Source organism: Polychytrium aggregatum (assembly GCF_025602895.1).
Source record: "Polychytrium aggregatum strain JEL109 chromosome Unknown BJ171scaffold_43, whole genome shotgun sequence".
Taxonomy (NCBI): Eukaryota; Fungi; Chytridiomycota; class Chytridiomycetes; order Polychytriales; genus Polychytrium; species Polychytrium aggregatum.
In genome coordinates, this window is record NW_026516245.1 from 111878 (window position 1) to 125866 (window position 13989).

General features: G+C 56.0%; 6 protein-coding genes across 6 annotated transcripts; 3 read left to right on the forward strand and 3 right to left on the reverse strand.

The window, feature by feature from the left end:
• Positions 1-157: 157 nt before the first annotated feature.
• Positions 158-4547, forward strand: BJ171DRAFT_445835 (adaptin N terminal region-domain-containing protein). The gene is made up of 14 exons (XM_053108179.1): positions 158-418; positions 617-658; positions 783-822; positions 890-1012; positions 1087-1149; positions 1316-1336; positions 1566-1650; positions 1766-2015; positions 2239-2400; positions 2497-2784; positions 2990-3122; positions 3275-3927; positions 4030-4165; positions 4251-4547. The coding sequence occupies exons 1-14, from the start codon at positions 245-247 to the stop codon at positions 4481-4483; spliced, it is 2403 nt and encodes an 800-aa protein (XP_052963117.1). The 5' UTR covers positions 158-244; the 3' UTR covers positions 4484-4547.
• Positions 4548-4759: 212 nt separating this feature from the next.
• Positions 4760-6677, forward strand: BJ171DRAFT_462732 (uncharacterized protein). The gene is made up of 2 exons (XM_053108525.1): positions 4760-5617; positions 5963-6677. Exons 1-2 carry the CDS (start codon positions 4927-4929, stop codon positions 6406-6408), a joined length of 1137 nt encoding a protein of 378 aa, XP_052963118.1. The 5' UTR covers positions 4760-4926; the 3' UTR covers positions 6409-6677.
• An 875-nt stretch (positions 6678-7552) lies between these two features.
• Positions 7553-8340, reverse strand: BJ171DRAFT_221109 (uncharacterized protein). The gene has a single exon (XM_053106482.1). It carries the CDS (start codon positions 8238-8240, stop codon positions 7824-7826), a length of 417 nt encoding a protein of 138 aa, XP_052963119.1. The 5' UTR covers positions 8241-8340; the 3' UTR covers positions 7553-7823.
• On the reverse strand, positions 8341-9004 carry BJ171DRAFT_221108 (uncharacterized protein). The gene has a single exon (XM_053106481.1). The coding sequence runs from the start codon at positions 8903-8905 to the stop codon at positions 8441-8443; it is 465 nt and encodes a 154-aa protein (XP_052963120.1). The 5' UTR covers positions 8906-9004; the 3' UTR covers positions 8341-8440.
• A 494-nt stretch (positions 9005-9498) lies between these two features.
• On the forward strand, positions 9499-10122 carry BJ171DRAFT_559380 (BTB/POZ protein; the record flags this gene model as incomplete). Its single annotated transcript, XM_053113205.1, has 3 exons — positions 9499-9640; positions 9822-9870; positions 9981-10122. 3 exons carry the CDS (start codon positions 9499-9501, stop codon positions 10120-10122), a joined length of 333 nt encoding a protein of 110 aa, XP_052963121.1.
• A 488-nt stretch (positions 10123-10610) lies between these two features.
• BJ171DRAFT_221151 (uncharacterized protein) lies at positions 10611-13575 on the reverse strand. The gene is made up of 8 exons (XM_053106483.1): positions 13228-13575; positions 12802-12979; positions 12634-12701; positions 12240-12415; positions 11744-12045; positions 11449-11569; positions 11118-11282; positions 10611-11031 (listed from the first exon to the last, which is right to left on the reverse strand). Exons 1-8 carry the CDS (start codon positions 13526-13528, stop codon positions 10750-10752), a joined length of 1593 nt encoding a protein of 530 aa, XP_052963122.1. The 5' UTR covers positions 13529-13575; the 3' UTR covers positions 10611-10749.
• Positions 13576-13989: the final 414 nt, after the last annotated feature.

The following is a 13989-nucleotide window of genomic DNA, read 5'->3' on the forward strand; positions in this document are numbered from 1 at the left end:
GAAACGGCTCGCGTGAATCCGGGACGGCTCTCGTCTGTTCTCGCCTGCTCTCGTCTGCTCTCGTCTGTTCTCGCCGGCTGCAGCCTGGTTCCAGCCGCCCAGACGCCGCAATCCCAGGCAGCGCCATCGATCCAGGCCCCCATCCACCCGCCATCCTCCATCATCTGCCCGTCGCCCACCCGCCTCCCGCAGAGCATCCCCACCATCGCCAGCACCCGCACGGGAACCAGTAAGCACAGCGGCCATGGACAGGTACTTGTCAAGAGCCGCCCACCTCGCCCAGGAGGCCTCCAAGCTCTCCCAGAAAGTCACCCACCAGCTCGTCGAAAAGTCCAAGGAGGTCACCATCCAAGGTCACCTCTATGACATGACATCCGAGGACAAGCTTGCCGGCATCAAGCCCGCCTTGGACTCGAAGGTATCCAATCCTTGAGCTGATTCGATAGGACCTGCAGGGGCGAGCAGCATGCGGGCTTTACCCGCTGTGCTATGGAGTGCTCGGCGGCGGCGCAGTCGACGGAGTGCATGGGTTCCGGCTTGCTTTCTGTCGATCTGACCTCTGCGCCAACGAGAATGCTCATCGCCATCGGTGCACCGCCCGTCCCTCGGCCTCTAGTTCGACAAGGAAAAGATCGATGCCCTCAAGAAGCTGATTGCGGTAAGGATATCCGCAGTCTACGCCGCCTGCCTGGCGCCGGCATCTGGCGATCGGGCTCGTCCAATATCGACTTCATTTTGGATCGCGGGTCTTGACGGGCCCACGTTGTCCATTGGTGCACCAGATGATATCCAAGGGCAAGGACGTCTCCGAGTACTTCCCGGGTATGTTGTGCTTGCCGCAATTTCGGCACGCTGCTGAGTAGATGTACTCATCCGCGTTGCGTCGCAGATGTGGTCAAGAACGTTGCCTCGACCTCCTTCGAGGTCCGCAAGCTCGTGTACATCTACGTCCTTCGTTACGCCGAGGAGCAGCCCGATCTGGCTCTGCTCTCCGTCAACACGTTTCAGAAAGGTATGTCATGCGTACTTCCGGGAAGACATGTGGAGGAGTATCTTGCGCCCTCACTCACCGATACTGCCTTCTAGAGCTCTCCGATCGCAATCCTTTCATCCGGGCCATGTCGCTTCGAGTCTTGTCAAGCATCCGAGGTAATTTCTGCCACAGAGCATTAGCGGTGGCTCTGCAGGCTTGGCTACTGCTCGCCACGGACAGTGGCAGCACCGTTCCATACGAACATCGCCTCCCCTTCCTTTGATCTCATGTACGATATCTCCACTGACACCGGCTCGATATCGATGCAATTCTCGTCCAAAGTTCCCGTCATTGTACCAATCGGTATGGGCATGCCTCGTTCGCTGATGCATGTATGGCAACATGCAGTTACCTTGCCAGGGATGGATATGGATATGGAAAGGATTATCAATCGTCTGGCGATGGTGTCAGGGCTGAATGGCACCAGCATACAGCGGCATTCGAGCCACCGGCCGTGACTCGTCGGCTTGCTGCACATGATGTGTTCGCCTAACATCTTCCTACTTATCGATCCGGATCGCCTTTGGAACAGTTATGCTCTCCCTGAAGAAATGCACCACCGACCTTTCTCCCTATGTGCGGAAGACCGTCGCCAACGCACTTCTCAAATGCTACAGGTATCCCGTGTTTGCTCGGGGCATGTCCCGCAGTGTCATTCAGAGATATGTGTTGGCACAGTATGCGCCGTTGGAACTCCACATATTGATGCGTGTGCCGCCCTTCTCTGCCCAGCTTGGATCCAACGCAAAAGGAAAGCATTGTTGAGATCATCGAGTCCCTCCTCAACGACGTCTCCACCATCGTGCTCGGCAGTGTCGTTGCTAGCTTCAGCCGCATCTGCCCCGAGCGGGTGGACATGATTCACAAGCACTACAAAAAGCTCTGCAAAATGCTCCCTGAGCTCGATGAGTGGGGTCAGGTTGAAGTGCTCACGCTTCTCCTGCGCTACGTGCGAACCCATTTCCCTGACCCAAGAGCTCCGGTGAGGATCCGTATCGCTGCTTGATTCGAGCCACCGTGGCACTCGACCCGGGCATTTGCGGCCAGACTCCAGGGCCGCTCACTCGACGACGCATTTCTGGCGCACCAGACGAATCACGGATCATGCGGGCCGGTTACTTCTTGGCCTCGGATACTGCGTGCCGATGCCGACCAACCGACTCTAATGCCACTGCTTTACGTATTTATCTACTCCTTATCTCTAGAGCTCGTCGGCTTCCGACTCGAAGCGCCCCGCCAAGGCTAACTTTTACAGCGATGACGAGGAAGAGCAAGTGCACTTCCAGCCCGCTCAAAGCATCGTGAACCCCGACCACCAGCTTTTCATCAACGCTTGCAAGCCGCTGCTTGGAAGCCGCAATCCATCGGTTCGTGATCCCTCCAATGCACCAGCCGTTCCTCCATCCGGCTGTAGGCTACGGCCCTGCTAACGAGCATCGCTTGTTGCTGCGCCGGCACACCAGGTCGCTCTGATGGCCGTTTCGGTTCTCCATCACGTAGCGCCGCAGTCAGATATGGCCAAGTCTGCCAAGACCTTGATCCGCCTTCTCTCTGCTGCACCCGAGGAGCAATATGTCGTATTGCTCCACATCCTCACGATCGCACACAAGTACCCAGCTTTGTTTCGTCCGCACCTGAAGAGCTTCTTTGTCTTCCATGGCGAACCCGAGTACTTGAAGAGCATCAAGCTCGAAATCCTCGTGATCCTCACGGACGAGAGCAACCTGAGCATTGTGATGCGCGAAGTCAAGGTACGACTCTTTCAAAAGACATCTCTCCGGGCCAAGAGCTCTAGAGCGGCAGCGACGGTCCTTGGTGTTGATGCTGTATTGCGCGGTGCCAGTGCAGCCTATGTCTTGTCTCTCGCGGACTCCATCAGAGAGCAAACACCAGCCCACCCCTGCTATCTCGATTCTGACTCGCATCGCACTCGATGCCTTCTATCGGCTCTTCCAGGAATATGTCAATAGCACCGACCTCTCGTTGGCTCTGGCCACCGTCAAGGCGATCAGTCGGCTGATCTCTCGCATGCCCAAGGCATCTGAGGCCTGCCTCAAGATCCTCATCGGCGTTGTCCCGCGGAAACAAGGTCTGTCCTGGCTCGGATTCAGTGCTCATGGAAACTCTGTCCGGCTCTTTGGTTGAGCGACATCCCGGATTGCCTGCATCCTTTGACGCACCCAATCGCTTATGCTTCATCTGTTCACTGTTTCTGCGCACCTCCCTCCTACCGGCCGGCAGCTGACGCCCTGGTGTCCGAGTCGATCATTGTCATCCGCCAACTCTTGCAACTTGACACACGCAGCAACGACAAGACCATTACCTACCTGTCAAAGTCGCTGGAGCAGATCGCCTCGCCGGGTGCCCGCGCCAGCATCCTGTGGCTGATTGGACAGTACTGCGAAACCGTTCCTCGTATTGCGCCGGACACTTTCCGCATTTCAGCCAAGAGGTTCGCCGATGAAAGCGAGATCGCGAAGCTGCAGATCCTCAACCTCGGTGCCAAGCTCGTGGTGTCGACGGTCCAGGCTGCTGATAAAGCCGTATCGACTGTGATCAAGAAGATCATGGAGTATGTCCTCACCCTGGCCCGCTTCGATGCGAACTACGAGATCCGTGATCGGGCCCGGTTTCTGCGCAGCCTTCTGGCGGGTGTGATGTCGGAAGGCGACGCTGTCGCCGGGGCGTCAGAAGGCGCCATTCTCGGCAGAAAGCTCCGCGAGATCATCCTGAGCACCAAGGCCATTCCGGTGACAGAAAGCCCGTATCTGGCGCGGGGCGATCGTTTCCAGCTCGGTTCGCTGGCATTTGTGCTGAACCACGCCAGTAAGGGGTATAAGGAGCTGCCTCAGTGGAGCCTGACAGTCGAACATGCCGAGCTGCGAAGCGTCATGGTAGGGCCGTCTGATCGAACCAGTTGCATTTTATGATACGCCGGCCTCAGTCGAGCTTTGCGCATTGACACTGAATCGTCAATACCGCCTCTGTGTTTCAAGGACCAGGAGCAGGTCTGGAATCGCGAGCACGTCGTTGTATCTGCGCTTATCCAGCAGGTCAAGCGCATGGAGTCCAACAAGACCCAAAAGAGGGTCGTCAACCTGAGCCTGGACAACTTCCTGGACGAGACAGAATGTGAGTTGCATCGTGCAAGCGACGAACTGACACTATGCCGTGTCGACACCGCGGCCATGTGCGCTGACGCGTTTCCACTCACCAGCCGAGGACGAGGAAGAGGGCGACGACGACGAAGAAGAGGAGGAGGAAGAAGACGACGAGGATGACGACGAGGACGATGAAGAGGAAGAAGTGGAAGATGACGAAGACGAAGAGGAGGAAGATGATGGGGAGGATGAAGGGGAAGAGGAAGTGGAAGAGGAAGACGATGGAGACGAAGGGGAAGCGGAGGAGGAGGAGGAGGAGGATGCGACAGCGGCTCCTCTGCTCCACTGATTGGGGTGTGCGGCCAGAGAATGTCATGTCTCCAAAGTGAATATGGAATTCGTGATTACAGCCATGGCTTTCCGAACATCTCAGAATTGGATTCGCGAGCTTGTTTGCTGCTGGCGTGCCATCCTTCGCAGTCGACTGCAAAGCTTGGCTCAGTGCCCGTGCTCGGGTATGCGGCACTCACACAGGACAATCGGTTTGCGGTGCCCAGCACCAACACCAAAGCCAGAACCAGCACCAGAACATGGTCGGTGACGTCAATCCACGCAAGCCACACAGTCACATGTCATCGCCTATATTGTCTTGCTTTGTTCCGAGCTGGTTGTGCGGTGCTTCGCTTTTCTGTCTGCACCGCCCCCCTTCTCTCTCCTCGTCTTTTCTTCGCCCACTTCGGCCCCTTCCCTTCGTTCATCGCCTTTGCCAGCTTCCAGCTTCCCTTGGCAGACATGATTCGACCGACCACCAACCACAACCCAGATGTCTTCACCATCATCTGCTTCAACGACAGCTTCCAGCTTGCACTCGACCATGCCACCATCAACAGTCTACTGCTGGTGTGCAAACGTGCCCAGCCGCTCCTGAGCCTCAAAGTGACTCGCTTCCACACCTGGTGCAAGGAAATAGGGTTATGCCATCTAGATGGGTCGCTGCGGACCGGCCTCACACCCAGCGACCAAATTGCCCTTTCGCTGCACTGCAAGGATCAAGCGACAGCCGATCGATCCTGGCTCGTTGCCCAAGCAGAGCAGAAATCCGCCGCTGCCTCATACCTTCTGGCTCGCATCCTTCAAGCTGATCTTGACGGCCCGCAGCCTCAGGACGAGTCCTTGCACAAGGCCCAGCAGCAGCAAATCTTCCAGTACCTGCATCAAGCCGCCACCGCAAATCATCCCATGGCACAGCTCCATTTGGCAGAATGCTATCGCAACGGCCACGGAATCAACCAAGACCACACCAAAGCCGTCGAACTGTATCGGAAGCTTGCCGGCCATGGATTTGCACATGCCCAGCTCTCCCTCGGTCGATGCTACGAGAATGGCGAAGGCGTCGACCAAAGCTTCAATGCGGCCATCGAGTGGTACACCAAGGCTGCAGACCAGGGCAGCGACGACGGTCGCCTCCGCATCGTATTTCTCCGTGGCTGGGCCTCATTCATCGGTCATGGCGTCCCAAAGAGCGACGCCGACGCCCTCCACCGCTGGCACGAGGTCAGCACCAAGTCCACCGACCCAGTCATCAAGTCGATCGCCACACACATGGTCGGATGGATGCACTACCTCGGTCGGGGTACCGTGCAAGACAAGCAGAAGGGTATCAAGATCATCCGAGAGAACCGGTCGGATGAGTTTGCCCTTGGAGAAGACGAAAGCCTGGCGTTGGAATGGGACGACATTCCCTGCAACTCACCTGCATCCCGCAAGTTCTTCAATCTCTGCCAGCTTGGATCAGAATGGGACTGGCTGTGCAAACACCTCATGGCAGTGTGCTTGTCTTTTGGACTCGGAACCGCGGTGGACAGGAAGAAAGCCGCAGTTATCTTTGAACAGCTGGCCAACGACGACCACAGCGACAGTCAGTTCTGTTTCGGAGACTGCTACCACTGGGGCCACGGAGTACCGCAGGATCACTCGAAGGCGTTCCGGTGGTGGAAAAAGGCAGCCAAACAGGGCAACTCGTATGGGCAGTGGTGGGTTGGCGTGTGCTATGCCGGTGGGCACGGCGTCAGCAACGACTATACCAAGGAAGTCAAGTGGTATCGAAGGTCGGCGCATCAGGGCAATCGGCGCGGGCAGTACTGGCTCGGCTACTGCTACGAGCACGGCTACGGAACGGCCAAGGACACCGAAGCGGCTGTCTTCTGGTACCGCAAGTCCGCAGAACAGGGTTCAGAAGAGGCAATCAACAGCCTTCGAGACCTCGGCAGTTGACCCCGAGCCACTTTGAGCGCTGGCTTCCAACCACCGCTCTGCGCCGCCGAATGCGCAAGAGATCAAGCCGCCAACACCCGCCAACACCTCGATACCCAGACCAGACGAACTTGCGCGGTGGCTCCTGTGAGGCCGCACAGGTCGAATCGCTGCAGCGCCTGACCTTCAATACATCCCAACATACAAAAATGCGCTGCCCCGCAACGTTCAGCGTCATTGGCTGTCCATAGCAAACATTGACATGGCTCCGACACCACATTGGGTCCGGGAGGGAACCAGCGGCGGGAATTAAGCACGTGCCATCGTCAGGACACGGAGCCATGGCAATGTTTGCTTCAGACAGTCAACATCGGCGAATGCTACGGGACAGCGATCATGCACATTGGGGCGATTGAGTGACAAACGTAGCACTTATCCGACCATTGCTGCTCCGTCAGAGCCACTGCGCAAGTCACCGAGTCTCGATGGCTTGTTGTCGGCAGCGGGGCGCTGAGCATGGTCCCTCTTGCATTCAGAGGCGCAGCGGGGTTTTCGCAGCGCTGGCACAAAGCCGCTCGGGATCAAGGTCACCTGCTGGGCTCTTTGGGCCATCGATGGCATATTTCCAAACATATTCTGCGGCCTTGCGGTACGAGAAGACGGCAGCGCCAGCTCTTGGTGGCTCGCGGTCGTGCTCATAAGCAATGACCGAGCCAATTCTGCTTGTACCGATTACCTTGCTTGGCCAATCCAGAAGCCACTCAGCCGCCTTGGCAGTTCCAATACCGTAGGAATAACACGCGCCAGCACACCGCTCCCCATACAAGCTGACCTGCTTGACTGACTTGGCACTCGAACACGCTTTTAAGCTTTTCTCCAGTTCTCCCCAGCCCATGTAATGGCAGTATCCAATCCACAACTAGCTATCGCTGTGGCCATCGTTTGCCGAGCTACCCAAATACCTTTGCTGCCTTCTTCCAGTTCGCTTTGGTTGCGGATCCACAAGGCAGACACACGGGCACGAGATGCTTACAGAGCCGGTCTCGTTCCAGTCGCAGTTGACACAGCCGAAGAACTTGCGGGATGCACGGGTCAGACCATATGGAGTATGACTGAGCTGCCAGACTTTCGCCTTCTGAGAAAACACGTCCAGCCGACTGTCTCGGGTGATCTTGACGCCTTTCTGCTTGTCTTGAACTATACCCAGACCAAGGCTATGCATCTACCCGACCATGTGCGTGGCGATCAGTTTAAATGGCAGTATCGGTTGACCTGGTGCTGACCTCATACTAGCAAGGAAACGCAAGTTGACCCCTTGTGGAGACATCTAGTTTGATGAACGAGGACCAGTCGCGGAGAGACACGCTTCGAAGTCGAGTATCTGCATTGCCTTGATCGACAATCTTGGTGCACCAATCAACGGCTGCATTGTAGCATCAATAGATTCCTTCGCCATCCTCGAGGCATCGGCCGAGGGCGACTTGAGACTGCGCTTGTCCATGGTCTGCATGCTTGCGATACAGCTCGAGAGTGTTATTATGGTCTCGATGTACCCCATGTCCGCTATAGCAGCACTCAGCCATAGGCAACTGGGCCATAGGGTGGTTTGTGTTATGCTGCTGCTTCAGGGTGCTGGAGTTTTTACTGATGTCTGGCCGCTTGTTTGGACCGGTCGAGAAGCTGCCGCCCATCGATCGCAGTTTGCAGGACCCCAACCAGAATGTACGGGGCGGAAGCATTTTCTTAGTTGGTCGGGTCGATGAGCCAGGATCTATCAGCTGTACCTCGGTCATTACAGTGCAGCGAGAAGGCAATCTGGCCACCAAGTCAGAGAGCAATCCACATCTGGACATCTGGACGACAGGGCCGTGCTTCCTGCCACGAGTTGTGGAAGCGAGTCAACTCCAGTATCAAGAGCGACTGGGTCCGCTTGCACACGAACAGCAGAGTTTTGATCATAACAAAGTTGGGGGCTGGCTGGAAGTTGTTGTTGAAGCACACGATAGTGAAGTCAACTGGGCCGATGGCTCGGTGGAGTCACGTATCGATAAGCTTAGACTTGATGCAGGATCGTATCCGACGTTGCGCCGCTCGAAGGCAGCTGCGACGTGACGGAAGGTGGGCTGTCCGCAGGATTGATTGATCTGCTTAGGGCGCTTGTACGGAAGGAGTTGTGGCCCGATCTTGGAGGATATGATGGCCCGGCCGCCTGTAGTTCAATAGCTTGAGGCTGTTGGGGCCTTTGAGGATGGTGATTGCAAAGGTGATGATCTTGATGGTGGAACGCTTTCCAGGGCTTTGGGGCGACCGAGGGCGTTGCGTTGGTCGGGTTCGTGGAGACAGCCTTGTGCTTGGTACGGACACCGGCATTCTTGACGCCACCATGGGAGATGTCGCGGTTATGGGAATATACCGTCTCCAAGGCCACCTGGTAGAGCAGACGGAGCTTTCTTCGGAAGGAGTGCTTCTTCTTGCCGACGGAGGTTCGAAGATGACCGTTCGGCATGAACGAGGCCATCGTCGTCTTGGGCACAGGCACCGACGGAAGAGAGGACGTTGTGAGAGCTCAGCCGCTTCCGGAGACCGATCTTGCAATGATGGCTGCCGCAGGCGCAGATGCGCTGCCTGCTTCACGGCGGTCTTGGAGCAGAGTTACGCGCCGGCGTAACCCTTGCCGAAGCCACCGCGGCCGAGGAGGACGGCCGGGAGGTCAGCGATGTCGCTCGCCGATGGGCCAGGACAGGCTTGGAGTGCCGGCCATGTGGCGGAGGACGGGAATGCCAGTGTGTTGGCGGGAGACGGAGGTGGATGGAGGTGGAAGGAGGAGAGAGCAGCTGGGCGGGAGGAGGCGGCAGGAAAAGAGAAAAAAAAATGGCGGAAGAAAAATTAACGCGTGGCTGGCGCATTGGATCCGGCGGATCCAGCCATGATCACCCTTGTTGGCGCACATTCCATCCATGCACTCCATCCGGCTGGCTCCGATTGGCTCGATCCGGATCCAGCGACCGACCGCGCAGCTCCAGCCCGATCGCCCCTTGTTCATCCATCCCTCATCCATCTCTCACCCATCTCTCATCCATCTCGTCTCATCCCGCTGAGCCAGCCAGCGCCATGTCCCAGGGAAATCTGTCCGTCGAAGACTCGCCTCTCTCGGAGACCGTCAAGCTCATCAGCTCCGACAAGTTTGAGTTTGTCATCGACCGGAAATGCGCAATGGCATCTGGAACCATCAAGAACATGCTGTCTTCGCCTGGTGAGCCATCGTCTTGCCTCGCCGCTGCCAGTCCCTCCGCATCGCTTCCCATCCGGGATCCCGCTCTGCTTGGGCACGGTGCGCCCAGCTTCTCACCAGCCGCGTTGATTTGGTCCTTGGGTTGGCTTCCGCTTTCACGTCGATAACTGGCGTCTTTAATCATCGGCGTTGAAACTGATAGGTCAATTCACCGAGTCCGTCCAGAACGAGATCAACTTTCGTGACATCAAGTAGGTGCTCTCTGCGATAGCCCCTCTTTGCCCTATACCGCATTCACTTTCCGCCCGAATCCAAAGCTCGTACTGCACCCTCGGCTTATCCACTTTGTTCGCATTTCCAGGGCCGTGGTTCTTGAGCGGGTCTGCGCGTATCTCTACTACAAGGTCCGATACGCAAACACAGCCAGCGAAATTCCCGATTTTTTCATTGAGCCGTCGCTAGCGTTGGAGCTGCTGCTGGCAGCCGACTTTTTGGATTGCTAAGGCGACCACATCCGACGAACGGACACAGCCGAGAACTCGATTGGGCAAATCGGAGCCACTCAACCCGGACATGCCATCGGCCTTCGTGTTTTACAGCCATTCTAGAAAGTTAGGGGGCAGTGTCCCCCTTTCCCCGGCATCAGAGGCTTGCAGCCTGCTGAACTTCCGGGGCCTCCGATGGGCACGCTGTGCGATTGTTTTCAGTCCTGGTTGGCAATCGCTTTGTTTCGTTGGTTTTGGGATTGTGGCCATGAATACATCCGGTCGATCCCCTGTGGCGATGATCGACCGGCATGCCGGCATCAAGATATTCGGCCCTCTCGAGTCGCTTGGCTTGCAGGTACTGTGAGTACACTGTTTGATCATGGTAGCGATGGTTGGGTGTATTCAGGACCAGAAAAAGAAGAAAAAACGACAGCCCCGACTTGAAACCGGGTGCCCCATTTCAAAACAGGTACACTGTAGATCGGCATCCCCCCCCATTGAGTGCAACAGAGCTCTGTTGCTCCCAGCGTATACTGCCAAACTCGATAATCGGCGTGAGCATCAAAATCGTGATACTCTAATTGGGCGGAGGCTTGTTCGCGCGCGATAGGCCGGAGAAAGATCCGTCGTTAGCCCGACCGGCTATACGGGCTCGCTCTTGACAAAGTTTGGGGGTTTTCCATGCTCGCCAAACGTCTTCTCGGACACTTCCTTTGTGTTGGGTTGGTCAGCGGTGTGGTGCCCCCCAGAGTACTTCAGCAGCAGCTGATCGAAGATACTGTTGGTGAGCCCAAACACCAGCGATAAGAGCGACACTGAGATTGAGGCGATGGCGATAGGCACCCATCGAGTCTGGGCCGAGACATAGGCTTGCAGAGCTATTTGTGGCAGGTCTTGAACCAATGTGGAAAGCAGCGAGAGATACTGCCCAGAAACGTTCGCCAGAGAGCTGGTTAGATGGGATCGCTCACGCACTCGCCGCGACTCCGCCATCGGCCACTATCGTATACCTTGACGTTCTTGGAGAGCTCAAGCGACAATGGAGCGGTGAAGACAGCCCACTTCATGATCCTTGATGACGACAGTTTGATGATGGCCGGGTTGAGCGACGACAACATCATCACTGCACAGAGCGGCAGTGTGTATCGATCCATATACTTTCGAAAGGACGAGTTCTGTCGTAATTGCGCAGCGCAGACACGCACGGTGAGACACCGCAATCGGTCAGAGGCAACAGAATCCACCGCTCGGATACACTCTTACGACCTTTGTAGAGCGGAACGGCCTCCGTGCAGAAACAGCACTGAAGGCGACGCAGGTGTCCAAGTGACACATGCTCACCTTTTTCACTTCCCGACCGAGAAGTGTCGACATCAGGAGAAACGACAACAGAACAGGGGCGCCGATAAAAGCCACGCCAGTGAACAATATATAGACAGACCGATTGGTGAATCCAGAGTATCTGTGTCGGAGATGGCAGATTATTGAGTGTGTGCAGGAACAAATCAATCGCGCAGAAAGCCCCGCGGTCTCAACAACATGAGCCGGTTGAATCACGGCATCTCTGCATGGGCACAATGTCGAGTATCACAAATATCTGCGCAGCTGGCGGCCGTGGGTTGCCATCGAAACAAACCTGATCCAGAAAATGCTGTCGGCAATCACTTTTGCGATGCTGAGGCCAATCGAAAAGACAATTGTATTCTGTCCACTTGGGCAGTTGTATCTCAACGAGAGATAGATCACGACCAGAATGGCACTGAATGCTAGCCCGCCGGCGATAATAGGCACTTCGTAGGTGTTTTCGGGGATCCCGCAATCGACCCCGGACCACTGGTCGACGCAAACGCACTGATTCATGAAGCAATAGCCGTTTGGCGAATTGCAGTTGTTTGGGCACTGCCGAAACCACAGCCATCTTGACCAAGTGGCATTGTTCTGAACAGCATAGCGATGGATTCATGGAGGAAGAGTGAGAATCTAGTATATGCAGCCTGGGTGGTGGACATACACTCGGTGAAGCACAAACATATGCACTCTGTCAAGGGTGAATGGAGTGTGGCTCATTGGCATCGAGCTGAACTGAACCGAGTCTTCACCGTCGAAACGAATGGCTGCTCGTGAGCTCTCACCTGCTTGACCCACATGCAAGCCGAGTCCCGGTCCTCCAGCCCTAATATGTCACTGTAGCTGAGAAAGTTGTTGATATCGGTGTTTGTGATTGTCCAGAGACGAGTCAGCCAGTAAACCTCTGGGTTTGTTGTCGAAAGCTGTGAATTGACGATTTTTTGCACCACCAAGCTCGAGACTGGAGCAGCCATCGGCAAGGGATGTGATTCGATTGCAGTGTATAGGAACAAAAGCATAGGGTCAGCACAGAGTCAAGTCAAGAGACGTCGACAGCACACGATCTTCACGATTCCCGCGCCGGTTAGTACTTTGCTGGCATGGCTATCATCTTGCCGCCTCGCTTGACCCGCTGGCCCTATTCCGTCACTTATACGTTCCCAACTAGACGCAACGCACAGTCAGCGCATGATGCATTGCAGAGGTTGGAGTCGTATTCTGGCAATGATATTCTTGATAGGCGATAGCTTTATGGAAGGGTGATGGAAAGAGCTCGGTGAGTGCGCTATTCGACCCTGTGTTCATCTCAGCATGCCTCTCATTCGCCTCAGGGCTCTCGGGGACTACCTGGAGTCGTTCTTGGCAATCCAAAGATTGAACAGAGAGTGTGGCTCGTAAAATGCCATAATGAAAGGCTGGTGGATGGCGTTCAGCTTTGTAAACGCTTGAATGAGCCCGTTCTCACTTCCAGACCATTCGACCATGAGATTCATGTTGTTCAGAGTTACATGCAGCTGAACGTCACCTGAAGTGGGACAAAGGTTTGCAAAGTCGGGCTCAGTACAATATACACCGTCTGGATGGAAGGCTACCCTCTACTGCCAAAGACTGCGTTGCCTCAATCTATCCACTCTACGCGCGATCGGATATGTGGCCAAACGGATATGCTCCAGGATATCGTTATGCTCAGATTTGCGAGCCTGTCTCCGCCAGAGTCCGTCCGTGTGTGCTGAAATCAGTCCCTCAGATTCAGTCTCCCAGCTTCTTCCTCACCTGCCCATGATGGATCGATCGCAAAAAGCGCTCCGTATCCAGATGCAGTGGTATTCCATACACGGGCCCCACAGTCCGGACAGGCGTCTGGGGGGCCAAGGCCCGATGCATTGAGAGCCGACGATGTGAGGGCAAAGCGAGCCGATCCATTGAACTGCCGCTGCAGCCCGCGATAGGAGGCCAGCTCGGGATATGTGTCCATGGTCCACATCTGCGTGAACCAGCCGATCTGCGAGATCAAACCAGAAGGACCTGCAAACAGACGGATCAGTGTTTGGGCATCAAACAGGCTGCGGGTCATGGGAGCAGAGAGAGGGAGAGAGATTCCTCCGGGATTGAGTTTCCGGGCATGCCATCACCCAGTACTCCGATAGTATTCGCTATTTTCAGCCACATCGAATTACCAGCGGCCTCCAGTGTTCGCTGCGGGCCGGTGCTTCGTTGCTGGAGAATCAATTGGCGGGCTGGCGACGCGTCGACCCAGACCTCTATCGTAGTCGGAATGTCGTGAGTCGCAGTGGTGAGCAGACAAGCGGCTAGTCTAACGGCAGCGCCGGAGCACCAAAAGCAGTCTCCACGGGAGCGCGAGAGGGCATGGTCTCTGGCCCCTGCCGCACTCCAACTGCATCGGATGTGCTTGCGGGGCGTAACGGATGGTGCTGGATGCAAAACGAATGCGCGTGCGAACCTAGCGAAACCATCACGGTGCCGTCTGAGAGGCCATCCCAGTTGTAGACCGAGCATGTCGGACAGCTCACAAGA

Excerpts from the sequence above, each read along its gene's own strand:
- BJ171DRAFT_445835 (XM_053108179.1), top strand. The coding sequence starts at position 245 with ATGGACAGGTACTTGTCAAGAGCCGCCCACCTCGCCCAGGAGGCCTCC. Across the intron at positions 419-616 it reads AGCCCGCCTTGGACTCGAAG|TTCGACAAGGAAAAGATCGA; the intron begins GTATCCAATCCT and ends CTCGGCCTCTAG. Across the intron at positions 823-889 it reads CGTCTCCGAGTACTTCCCGG|ATGTGGTCAAGAACGTTGCC; the intron begins GTATGTTGTGCT and ends GTTGCGTCGCAG.
- BJ171DRAFT_462732 (XM_053108525.1), top strand. The coding sequence starts at position 4,927 with ATGATTCGACCGACCACCAACCACAACCCAGATGTCTTCACCATCATC. Across the intron at positions 5,618-5,962 it reads CCTCCGCATCGTATTTCTCC|TGTGCTTGTCTTTTGGACTC; the intron begins GTGGCTGGGCCT and ends ACCTCATGGCAG.
- BJ171DRAFT_221109 (XM_053106482.1), bottom strand. The coding sequence starts at position 8,240 with ATGTCCAGATGTGGATTGCTCTCTGACTTGGTGGCCAGATTGCCTTCT.
- BJ171DRAFT_221108 (XM_053106481.1), bottom strand. The coding sequence starts at position 8,905 with ATGGCCTCGTTCATGCCGAACGGTCATCTTCGAACCTCCGTCGGCAAG.
- BJ171DRAFT_221151 (XM_053106483.1), bottom strand. The coding sequence starts at position 13,528 with ATGACCCGCAGCCTGTTTGATGCCCAAACACTGATCCGTCTGTTTGCA. Across the intron at positions 12,980-13,227 it reads GATCGATCCATCATGGGCAG|GTGACGTTCAGCTGCATGTA; the intron begins GTGAGGAAGAAG and ends GTCCCACTTCAG. Across the intron at positions 11,283-11,448 it reads TCGGTCGGGAAGTGAAAAAG|AACTCGTCCTTTCGAAAGTA; the intron begins GTGAGCATGTGT and ends CAATTACGACAG.